At 46.8% G+C, this 12,754-nt stretch overlaps 1 protein-coding gene across 2 annotated transcripts in view; it reads right to left on the reverse strand.

Annotated features, from left to right (window-relative positions):
- Positions 1 to 12,754, reverse strand: part of ehbp1 (EH domain binding protein 1) — a 151,319-nt gene that overhangs the window by 64,830 nt on the left and 73,735 nt on the right. For both annotated transcript variants that reach the window (XM_061836575.1, XM_061836576.1), the window contains exons 13-15: positions 5,310 to 6,002; positions 3,279 to 3,320; positions 2,359 to 2,508 (exon numbers count right to left, since the gene is read on the reverse strand). In XM_061836575.1, the coding sequence (XP_061692559.1) occupies positions 2,359 to 2,508; positions 3,279 to 3,320; positions 5,310 to 6,002 (885 nt within the window). The remainder of the gene's footprint in view (positions 1 to 2,358; positions 2,509 to 3,278; positions 3,321 to 5,309; positions 6,003 to 12,754) is intronic.

A 12,754-nucleotide genomic window follows, 5' to 3' on the forward strand; every position in this document is an offset into this window, starting at 1 on the left:
GAGGTCTATATCGGGACCTTTATAACTGCACACATTTTATTCATTTACACAGGTAAGGGCGGCTGCCATCCAGCACCGACGGCCCCTTTGACCACCACCAAACATCCGATAAAAACAAGAAAAGGCAACGTTGGTTAAGTGTCACACACAGGGATACAAAACCGCCATGCGCTTGGGCAGATAACTGAACTGGCGACCATACAGTTGCAGGGCACACACCTCTCCCCTGCGTCATGCCCCGCTGCCTTGACTTGACAATGTCTTGAAAAGTCTCGTCTGCTTGAGGTTGAACCTCCGCATTTCTGCCGTGTGTTTTGTTGTTTTTGTGATTCTCAATTTGTTACTAATGCAAGTACGGATGCCAGTCAATCCCATTTGAAAAATGTACGGCTGTGGTCAGTCATGCCCGCGGATATGTGGGATATACGGTGTGAGTTTGGTTTGTAATTATGAGTGTACCTCTTTAAGAGCGGAGGGGGCGGTGTCAGGTAAACTAGGACGTAAAAGTAGTAAAAAAAAAATAAAAAAAAAATAAAAAGCCGCTGAGGTTCACTGAACTGGATCGGTTCTCTTGTGTGCTGAGACTGCGACAAATGCGCAATTGCGCAGTTGCGCAGCTTAGAGGGAACATTGGTCAAGACTAACACAAAATAAGCGAGGTCTTTCAACATCTATGTATTTCTACTCGCAACAAATTTTACGCGCGGGATTTTTCATGCTAGACTGTGCAGATTTGCGAGTGCGATGCCGCACGGGCACATACGCGCCCGTCAAATCCCACTGACTGAGATACCAAATACAACGTTGCTAATGTGTGTGAAAATTATGTGAAATTTTGAGATTCTGCGCCTTAGCTAATGACTTGCTTGACCCAAGTATTGACTTGACTCAACTTTATGGGAGACTTGACTGGACTTGCTTGCTTTTTGCAACAGTAACTTGGGGGCTTGCTTGAAAGTTAAAACTTGAGACCAACTTAAGAGTTGCACAAATGTGACTTCACTCCCACGTCTGTTAACTGCTGCTGAACTGCATTATGTTCAGTGGAGCGTGCTGGCAATTTTGCCCACAAATGTAGTTTTTTTTTTTTTTTTTTTTCCCTCGCCGCTTTGCTGTGGGAAAAGTGGACGCACATTTGGTTGGCGTGTCACGACGATTGTGCGGGTAAAGGATGACCAAAGAGCAGGAGGACCGTTTGGGGGGTTTGACGTGACAGCTTTTGACACGGTCAAGAGAGTGTGAGCACAAGTTAATGAGCAGAAGGTTCCCCTCTTGGCTCAAGAGGACATTTTTGGACAAGAGAGTGCGGTGGAGAGACTGCTTTACACCTGTCCTCAAATACACAAGATGATTTTTCCAGTCTTACAAGATGAAAGCGATGCACGTTGCAATAGAAGTTACTGTGGAAATGTGTGTGTGTGTGTGTGTGTGTGTGGTGTGTGTGGGGGGGGGGGAATCCCCCAACAACATCTATCCATCTATTTTCTTTGCTGCTTACCCTCACAAGGGTCGCAGGGAGTGCTGGAGCCTAACCCAGCTGTCAACAGGCAGGAGGCGGGGTACACCCTAAACTGGTCTCCAGCCAATCGCAGGACACATGGAGACAAACAGCCGCACTCACAATCACACCTAGGGGCAATTTAGAGTGTCCAATTAATGTTGGACGTTTTTGGGACGTGCGAGGAAAGCGGAGTGTCCGGAGAAAACCCACCCAGGCACGGGGAGAACATGCAAACTCCAGACAGGCGGGTCCGGGATTGAACCCGGGACCCCAGAACTGTGAGGCCAACGCTTTACCAGCAGATCCACCGTGCCGCCTCCCACAACTACAGTTTTACTGAAAGACTTCAAACGGTGGGGTTTTATCTATCATAGTAGGACACACGAAAATGTCTCAAGGACCCATGCACAAAAATGAAAAGGAAATTAGAGTTAAGACTGAATTCTTCACACTAATATCCAACTTTCCTCTTCCTCACCCTCTGACATCTGGACTTTGGCCTGTTTTACTGCCGCTTCTGCCACCCACAGATGAGCAAATGGGGGCCTGCTGCTGTGAGGAATCTGCTCCGAAAAAAATAGCCCCTGCCATCACTTTTACCAATAGACACCAAATTCTAAAATTGAATTGGAAATTTTTGTCATTTGGGTTTGAAGTCGCCATTTTGGGGAAAAACTCGGGGAAGGCTCGTACTTTGAAAACCTACGACAAGTGAATTCACCCAAATGGGCCCCGATTTACCAAAAAGATGCACGACATTTATGATTTATTCCCTACGATTGAGAGTTTTTCCATCTGACACGGCCGAAGTGGCACAGATTAGCACAGGCGCGACACAAGAGAACCTCCAAACTCACATCGCAGACGTTGGCGCCCCTCCCGGGCGTGGCGGCAACACCCGCGTTGGGGATGCTCTTGTTGCCCGCCTTCATGGCAGCGTCGCGGCGGGCCTGCTCCAGCAGCAGCCGGGCTCGCTCCTTCAGCTCTTCCTGGCGGGACAAGGCTTTCTGCGTGAAGGAACAGGACACCATGCCCCGCACGGTTATACAAAAATGACAACAATCAAATTAAAAACATTTGTTTGATATGACGCAAAAGTCCCAACATAAATTTTGATTGACGGGAGCGCTTTGCAAACCACTACAAAGTTTGTAAATTTCATTGAATCGAATGAATTTCCTTACTATCGTTAACCCGGGCACATCCGTGTCATAGCAACAATTTATGAGTATGTGAATATTTAATCAATCATTTCGTAATAGTATACTGAGATGCCAATTTGTATTTTTTCATCATTTGAATTCCTTTTATCGTTGCTTTGTTCTTGCGAAAATAACGATTAATCCATTAAGATTATTTGTTTCGGAACCGTCCGGCGTCGTCAAGCGCTTTAATGCAGACTTTCGATTTCAGTGACATTTGACCATTGTGAACAGGAACAACACATTCATCATTGATTAATCGCAAATGTATCTATCAACTACACCCCGAACTGGTCGCCAAGTCAGTCAGTCAGTCGCAGGGCAGATATCGACGCCATCACTGAGCGGGAATCGATCCCACGGTGCCCGCACCAAAGCCAGGCGCGTGTGCCGCTACACCATCAGTGACTTCAATACTGTTCATCTGGGGCTACCATTATATTCTTTAAGTACTATATATGTAAAAATGAGAAAAAATGTGTGACAATGGAGTAAATCATTCAATCAGTCAATTAATCAAATGATCAATCAAGAGGTCGATAAACTGGAGTCATGGCAAGTTGCTAGTTTGTTACCTTCTCGGCAGGAGGACTTGAAACGGGGGCGGGCGGCGGTTCCTGTAAAAGAAAAATGTGTAAGCACGTTTGCGTTAGTTAACACCAAATGTACTTCGACTGGTCCGGTGGGCACATCTGCACAAGATGCGTACAGTATATTTTCTCACGTAAATAGTCATGTAAATAATTATGCATACTATGCTGCGACATGAAGGAATGTCTCACGGAATTTTTCAAAGCGTGTTTAGCGGGGTTCCTCTCGCGGGACACAAAAAAATGGCTGACAAAATACAGCTCAATTGTATTTAATTTCTTAGTATAATACATTTCCATTTAGCCATGGAGAACTGTTTGTTTTGAAAATGTTTATTTTGGTACAATATTTATGTAACTTTTGCGTACACTAGCTGAATCAATATTGACGTTTTCCTTTCAATTTTACTGTAAAGTCTAGCCATCCATCCATTTTCTTCGCCGCTTATCCTCACAAGGGTCGTGGGGAGTGCTGGAGCCTATCCCAGCCGTCAACAGGCAGGAGGCGAGGTACACCCTGAACTGGTCGCCAGCCAATCGCAGGGCACATAGAGACAAACAGCCAAACTCACACCTACGGGCAATTTAGAGTGTCCCGTTAATGTTGCTTGTTTTTGGGATGTGGGAGGAAACCGGAGTGCCCACCCGGAGATAAGCCACGCAGGCACGGGGAGAACGTGCAAACTCCACACAGGCGGGTCCGGGATTGAACCTGGAACCTCAGAACTGTGAGGCCAACGTTTTACCAGCTGATCCACCGTGCTACGTAAACTCTAATTATCTCATATTTCAAATGTAAGCAAGAAGCACTCGATATGTCACTTCTTTGAATAGAACTACTGAAACAAAAACTTCTCCACCATATTCTAATTTATTGAGCTGCACCTGTTTATAATTGGCATCGACGCTGACATGTTTCAAATTCAAACGCTTTTGTGAGGCGATAAGCGCAGATATAAATGGGGGCTTCGTAGCTGTCAAAGTGTGCCTCACCCCGCCTGTCCTGTGACCTTTCCACTTGTAAACAGGAAGCATTAATCTGTGAGGGGAGGAGGCAGTGGCAAAGTATTAAACGTGGGCATGTGCGAGATGAGGTGTGCTCGCAGGAAGTGGGGGGGGGAAGCATTGCCACGCCTGAGTGGTCACGGCAAAGACTGCCATCAAGCCAGGGGATGAGAAATGTAATGAAAAATATGATTACATGTCAAAGCAGGGGTTGGGGGGGGCGGGTTCCTACTGGGCCAGCCCCGAGGCATCTCGGAAAAGACAGCTGACGAAGAATGTGACGACTAATGCCGCGTGGGACAATTTCCGTACGGGGGTCATCTCGGAGGACGGCATCGACGAGGGGCTTAGCGATGGGGAAATGAACGCTCGCCACCTTCGCCGCTTCTCTTGACAAGACGGGACCAGCAAAGTTTCAATCACGGCCAAAGATGAGGCCGCTGGGATGAAAAGGCAAAGCCGTGACCGGGTGTGGGTGGGGGGACCTCAAGGCAACGGGGCAATATTTACACCTCACTAAAAATAAACACAATTAACACGCATTTACTCGCACCTATTCAAACCAATCATGACGGGGAGTAAACTTTGCAAGATGACGCAGAAAACGTTCCGGATTGTTCTTGGCACTGGTAGAACTAAACCGCGATCAGTTCCAAAAGATTGTTAGGTTTCTCTATTAACAGACTGTTCAATAAAGTCATTAAAAGTGCATCACTGGCTGGGTCTGCTATGGCCGACTTACCGGGGGAATTGGAATACGTTGTCACGCCCCTCAAAATGTTAATTTTGCAAGTTAGTCTATGTGTGAGCACCTGGGAATGAGCTGTGGCCTACAACAGCCTTTGCAAGCGCATCGGAACCTGTGGCTCTCCTTGACCAACATGCGAGGGCAACGCGATAACACAAAGCTAAATAAATTGACAGCTCGTGGTGGAAAAAACAAAACAAAAACAAGTTGGGGCACTTGTAAAAATGGAGGTACGGCTGCTCGTGTGTGTTGTATTTGTTCACCTGCTTGGTTTGCGGCTCGGTGTGGTTGAGAGGCGCGCCAGTGTCCGACGTGGGCTCCGACTCAGAGTGACGCAGGCTGGCCCGCTTCTTCTTGATGAGGTCGGCGTCCCTGTTGTACGAGAAGCCCAGTTTCTGATGAGTCGGCGAGACGGAGGACGTGTGGACTCCCGCCGGGGCGGCAGACGACCCCGTTTCCGCGACGGGCGGGCTCCTTTGCTGCAGTCCTTCGGGGTCCGGCTTCTGCGGTAGGTCGGAAAGGTCCAAGGTTTTCCCTTTCAGGAGAGGGGACCCCGACAAGGTCACGTTGGCCGGCCGGACAGGAGGTGAGGACAGCGGAGGCGCTGCCGTTTGCGTTCCGGCCGACGGCGCTACGATTTCAACCTTCGCTTCTACGGTTTTGGAGCCGCCGGATTTCGCGTCGTCGATGAGCTGCGGCTGCACGTCGTTGAGCTCGGCGTAGAACCTGTCCTGTCCGATGGAGGCGTTGGTGTCGGTTTCGAAGTCGCCCACCTTGTACGTACTGCGGCTACTGTTGGCCTCTATCTGGACAACGTTGAGCTCCTCGCCCGAAAAGTGGGCCCGTATTTGGTAGAGGTAGGTCATCACCGTCAGCTTGTCGGGAATGGCCAGCAGCACCATGTCCGACGGCTCCAGCAGGCGCGAGATGCCCAGGCTGGCGAACACGTCGTATGCCTGGCGGCCGAAAACGGAGGCCAAAGTTATTGATTTGACGGACGAGCTGACAGGGAAAAGGAAAATAAAGTCCCAAGACAAACGCTATTATGGACTGAGAGAATTTCAGGAATCCTTTCCAGCAACCTATTCAGGATTCCTCTCAGGCCCCTTTCCAGAACACTTTTATTAACCTTTTAGTACCCTTTAAAAGGAAACTTTTACGGCAAGTCTTCTCTCCAGAACCCTTTCAAGTACATTGGCAGGACAACTTTCAGTATCCTTACTAGTATTCTTTTCAGGACCCTTTCCACAACACTTTTATTAACCTTTTAGTACCCTTTAAAGGAAACTTTTAGAGCAAGTCTTCTCTCCAGAACCCTTTCCCTTACATCGGCAGGACAACTTTCAGTATCCTTACTAGTATTCTTTTCAGGACCCTTCCTAGCAAATATTTCATTACCATTTTCATGACAGGGCCCCAACTGTGCACCTCCTTTCATTACGCTTTTCAGGACCCTTGTATGGATCCTGTTCCGATATCATTTCCATTACCCATTCCAGTAAACTGCTTACGACCCATCTCATTCCCTCTTCCAGCACCCTTTTCAGGTCCGTCCCTGCACCCCCTCCAGGATGTTTTCATGATGTAATGCGACGTACAATGAGTGAGAACCCCTACAATACCGGGATTTATCATTCTAAAACGGTACCCGACGGGACAACCTTTGGAAAAGTGCTTACGGTGGCAAAAAAAAAAAAAAAAAAATGGCAAAGTGGGGGTTCAGCGTCACATTTGATGCCCACGCTAGGGTTGTTGCGAGAGAGACACATTTTTGGCGGGACTGCTGACAGGTCACATCAGGGATGGTTGTCCCAGATAAGAGAGCGAGATACCCCGAGAAAGAGCGCTTAATCCCACTGTGTGGGTGTGTGTGGATGTGTCCTTATCGTTTTTCCACATCAGCCTGCCCACGCTCTCCGTCGCGCGTGTAATTGGTCTGATTAGAGCGTGATGAGAAAATACAAGTTTGATTATCAAGCACGACACACACATTGGGGAGCCAATCACCCACCCTCATATTAGCAGATAGACGGAGACACAGAGAGACGGGGATGAAAACCATTATCGCAGCCAATGACAGGTAAATAAATAGATTAGCAGCGCGGGCGCACACACACACACCATCTCCATTCCAACACTGCCGCACAAGTATCTAAGCTTGTATCTGGCCTGCTTGATAGTCTTGATCTCATTCCAACCTGTTGCAGGCCCTTTTTTTTTTTTTTTTGGTCTCATTGCTCAACCTATCAAAGCTTTTACCGGGCCTCTGGAGCTCACTGAATTAGAATTTTCTCCAATCCTGCAGCCACATTTCCACCTTTTTGTTCTGAGAATCCTTGAAAGTACTATCGCCTTGGTAGAGTCGATTTTCAGCCCTGGTAAATTACTTGAGATGCCGTATTTTCCGTACTATAAGGCGCACCGAGGAGCCTTTAATTTTCTCAAAAGCCGACGGTGCGCCTTATAATCCGGCGCGTCTTATATATGGATCAATGTTGAGCCTTTCGCGCAGGTCCATCTAATGGATGGATGACGTAACCCCAGCCTCTACTGTAGCGTCTTTTCTATGCACTTTATATGAAAAAAAGTTTCAAAATAGGCCATTCAACGAAGGTGCGCCTTATAGTGTGGAAAATACGATAAATTAAAATCTGAAATAATAAATCCGCAAGTTTTAAGTTCTTGGTATATTGTGATATGGTGGTCTGAACCCTGTCCCAAAGGGTCCTGGATCCCTCCCCACTACTACTTTTATGCCATATTAATTAATATTGTACAGCACCATATGATGTGATAAATGTCGCGCACTAGACACCCATTGAAGCCTGGTCATCCTAAAAGCTAATATTTCTGGCGCTCCTCCAAGTTCCTGTGCTCTAAATGAGATACAGTAAATACCTCATGTCTGTCTATGTTGGTCATAATGCTGTTTTGTATACTAAGTCAGCGTCTGTTAGCATGTGAGCAAATGTATCAAATTCCATACGATATAAAATGTAAATTATCCCAATTGTACTCAGGTTTCTAAATGGTCGCATCCCAATTGAAAGCATTTGATCAATTCACTTTTCCTGTTCGTAGGTCATCCGTAAGCCTCCGGTTTGCATTTCAGACGTTTCCCCATTTACGAGCAATTGTCAAATCTTTTGTCGGCCTTTTTTTCTCATCCCATTGCGCCATCGCCGGGTTTGAGGTGAACAATGGCTGTCCAACATCTAAACTGAAAAGTGTGTGAAGTGAGAACAGAGAGACCAGTTAGTGTGAGTGTGAAAGGAGAGGGGTGAAAAGAAAGAAAATGAATATGGGGGAACCGGCAGCCCTGATTGAGTTTCTAACGCGCATTGAAGGCAGCAAAGCGTGCTGCCATTGTTTCCGCTGGCGCTGAAAAAGAATGGAGGAGAGACGTCCAGCGAGGGGAAAGTGAGAATGTGATAGGTGCGCGAGGGCGAGCGGGGTTTTGTTTCAGCCGTTGACGCAAACCGCGGTCTTCTTGACCTCAGTGTCACGCTCCATTCTTCGCGTAGCTTCTCTCGTATCAGGCACTGAGGACCATTTGTCCAACTAATTCTTCATTTTCACTCCATGGCATCGTACACACGGGCCATCGGAGGGTTTTTTTCTGGCCCGTTGCATTGCCGCACATTTTATCTCAACGGGAAAACGACGAGAAAATATATCCCAGCTCTTGTTCAGGCCAGGATGTTCCACAACAGTCACTACACACTTTCTTTTTTTTTTTTTTTTTAATATTTTGATTCAAGACAGATTCGGACAGACGTGAGGCCGATCGGCATGTGTGGAGCAGCTTTGGAAAACTACTGCCCGGCAAAAAGCTTTTCTGTCCCCGACTGCAGTTCATCTCCAGTCTGAAAAGCTGCACGCCCGTCACGGTACTCAATCAAGAAGTACATTTTACACCGTCCAGGGCAAGTTTCTCAAATCGAAATCTTTTCTGGAAAAAACAACGCAGCATAAGGCCTCCTACTAAACACCAGTGATGAAAAAACTGAACTCTCGGAGCAGGCATTGCAAATTGAGAGAAAAATCACTCTGTAGAACTGGCCTGGAACTCTTATTCGTAGCCGCTTACTCTTCTCTGTTGCAAGCCACTTTTCCCTTGACAATTCCGCTATGGTTTTATGGGTCAATAAAAAAAAAAAACATTATACGTGGAGTCTCACAGCCAGATAGCATTCCAGTGCACTGGTTGATATATGGGACTCAAATGGTGCATGGAAAAAAGTTTTTTTCCGAGATGGTTCACTTCTTGTCAGTTTAGGCCGGGTTGCTCGGTTGGCGGTGGGTCATAACTTTTAAATGAAATGACATTTTTATTTAACATGCATGCATCCCCATGCGGTGAAGTCTCGCCATAATTTCCTCTAACAACCCAGGTAAAACTTGGGTAAGCCATGATATCAAAATGGTGTCTGTCAGGCGAGCTGCATCGCACCTCAATACACTTTACAGCAATTACCCGACTACTTTCCAATTTAGAGAGGACTTAAGAGGCAATTTGTGGCATCTTAAGGCGTTTCAGAAAAAGCACACGAGTGTACACAATCAGGGAATCCATTTTGTGGCTGCTCCTCCACCACGGCCAATACCAGCGTGTTCTGAAGCATTTTCCGTATGACAATGAGGGGCAACGAGGACAACTATCTCCACTTGCTCACTTTCCATTAACCTGCCGACAATGCTTTGGGACTAAATGTCAGCATTGCCTGCCCCGGGCCGCTGTTCCCTGCACCCCCCCTCCGCCCTCGGTGACTGACAGCTATCTATCGCTGTCAATCATCAACACCCTTTCCTTCCCCCCCCAACACAGCGCTTGGTGCTACGCTATCAGATAGCGCTCCGAAATGATTTCTCCTTGGCCCGGTCGCCTTCTCTCTACACACTCAAAAACATCCAATACGTAGAAAACCCCCTCAAAAACATACATGACAATCATTGAGGCATACACAAAGATAACGCATCTTTTTTCCTTAAATATTTACTTCTCTGTTTTTCCCCCCCCTACCAACAAACCCGCCCCCGATATTGATTGTCCTTATCTGTCATAATTCAGCACAGTCTGAGCTCATTGCAATCACTGCACACAGATGGATGCTTAAAGGGGGCGGGTGCGGGAGGGGGGGGGGGGGGGGCACGTCTATCAACGAGATGTGAAAAGGAGCAGATAGCTGTGCTTGCATTCAATACGTCCCCGACAATTACAACAAGTCTGGCCGCTCGTTCGGCCACTCTTATTAAAACATTTCATTGCACGCCTTTTCTTCCTTCTTCCTGTTCCCACTTTTTACCTCAGCCCAATGAAGCTGATCAGTCTGACGCAGAACTTACAGTAGATGATGTGGAACATGATCGTGTCTCTAAACGCATGTGGAATGTTTGTATAGGTGGAGTCTGGTACTGTTTGGGACTGAAAGAGAGTCATGGATGACGCTAACAACTGCTGCTTAACGGATGTATCTTGGGTCAAAGGCAGCTAAAAACTGTTTTTCTATGGCTGGTGTCTGGTGCACTTAAAGTCCGAATGAGTTTGATTGGTATAACGCCAACGGATTGAAGTTGATGCTGGTAGTACTCAAGGGCGAATGAGGTTGATGAAGTAAAATGGGCATGACAACCCTCTAGCCCGCCCCTTTAGCCACTCTCAAAACATTTAATCAAATGTCGTCTCATGAAAATATAGAATATATACAGAATATATGTGCGTCAATGAGAGGGGCAGGGGAGGAAGAGTAAAGATCCAGGGAGAAGAGATGGCGAGGGTGGATGACTTCAAATACTTGGGGTGAACTATACAGAGCAATGGTGAGTGTGGTAAGGAAGTGAACAAACGGGTCCAAGCGGGGTGGAACAGTTGGCGGAAGGTGTCTGGTGTTCTATGTGACAGATAGGATGAAGGGCAAAGTTTATAAAACGGTGGTGAGGCCGGCCATGATGTACGGATTAGAGACGGTGGAACTGAAGAAACAGGAAGCGGAACTGGAGGTAGAAGAAATGAAGATGTTGAGGTTGTCGCTTGGAGTGAGCAGGTTGGATAGGATTAGAAATGAGCTCATTAGCAGACTCCGATGGTTTGGACATGTCCAGAGGCGAGAGAGTGAGTATATTGGTAGAAGGGTGGCGAGGATGGAGCTACGAGGGAATACAGCGAGAGGAAGACCGAAGAGAAGGTTGATGGATGTTGTGAGGGAGGACATGAGGACAGTTGGGTGTTAGAGAGGAGGAGGCACGAGATAGGCTTAGATGGAAAAAGATGAAACGCTGTGGCGACCCCTCACGGGACAAGGCGAAAGAAAAAGAAGTCGTCCTCGTCGAAATCTTGAAAAACTCAAGTCGGGTCAGGCCTATCCCAAGGCATCGCAGTACAGCGCAGTATATGCGAAGCCTCAAAACATTGTTTCCCCCGATAAGAACGGCAAGGAGTCGCAGTTTTTCCAAACAAGGTCTAACTATTAGGATGATATCTAAGAAAGTTTAAAAAAAAAAACACAGCATGGCTCCAAACACCCTGCAAGAAGGACCTTGTGAAGCAGAAGGAGCTAGAAAAGATGACAAATCACTCAAGAAGGGGCTCCTCTCATCCCTATCTTACACTCCGATAAATAACCGGTAGTAGCGGGCGGGTATAGGACAGTCACTTGGGTGATATCTCGGCGCTCGGACACCGCGGCACAACAGCGACACCGGTGCGGCTATTCTACGGCTATCGCCTTCCACGGCATATTCCCACATTACTTATATCTAGCCAATTTTCTTGGGGGCTACTCGGGGAGGCGCCCGCGGCAGCGGGGTGGGTACGAGGGCGAGGGGGTAGCGCGCAGATATGGGATTGGCTCTCCGGCTGTGGTTATTGTCAACAGGCTAGCATTCATGCCTAACAGGGCCACCGGAGGTTATCGCCCAGCCAGAGTGTGCATGAGGAGAAGGAAATCAAGCTGCGGGTAAGCGAACGCATCTCGCTGGCTGTAGCCCTTGGGGCCGGAGAGGGGACAGCTGCACAAGTGTGTGTAGATCTCGTAGCAAAGGGCAAGTGTGCATTTGTGTAAATGGAAAAAGAAGGTGAATGTACACGCAAAAAGAGCCGACGGGTACGTGGTGATGCCAGCGAGTCTCAAACTCAAAGTGTGAATGTGGTGATACAGTGATGAGGAAAATACGCTGCGCGTGTAAATGTTATGTGTGTGTGCGCATTTGTGTGCGTGAGTGCGTGCTTGTATGTGTGAAGCGCTCCAAGAACATGAAAACAGTCTAGTAGAATCTAAGAAAGTCAAACACATTACATTATATACATATATTTTATATATATATATATATATATATATATATATATATTTTTTTTTTTTTTTTTTTAAATCCTTCCCATTACTTTCAATGTAAAGGGTTCCGGTGTCAACCTCTGATCATAATAAAAAAAAAAAAATGATCAATTGCACAGGTAATGTTTTGCTTGAAACAAACTTGAATATTTCCTGAAATAGTAAATTAGCCTGTTCCAGGTGTTAAACTGTAGCCATCATAAAAAGTTTAGTAGTAAACCATACTGAATGTATTTCCTCAAATAGTGATTGTCCCTCTTCATAATAATAATAATCATCTAATAGATGTTGTGCCCCAGTGAGATAATGCAGATGTCATCCAGTGAACTGATCTGTTCCAAGATCAAATTGAGGCCACAATAAAAGATTCAATTGTT

Source organism: Syngnathoides biaculeatus, chromosome 12, assembly GCF_019802595.1.
Source record: "Syngnathoides biaculeatus isolate LvHL_M chromosome 12, ASM1980259v1, whole genome shotgun sequence".
In the NCBI taxonomy this organism is placed as follows: domain Eukaryota; kingdom Metazoa; phylum Chordata; class Actinopteri; order Syngnathiformes; family Syngnathidae; genus Syngnathoides; species Syngnathoides biaculeatus.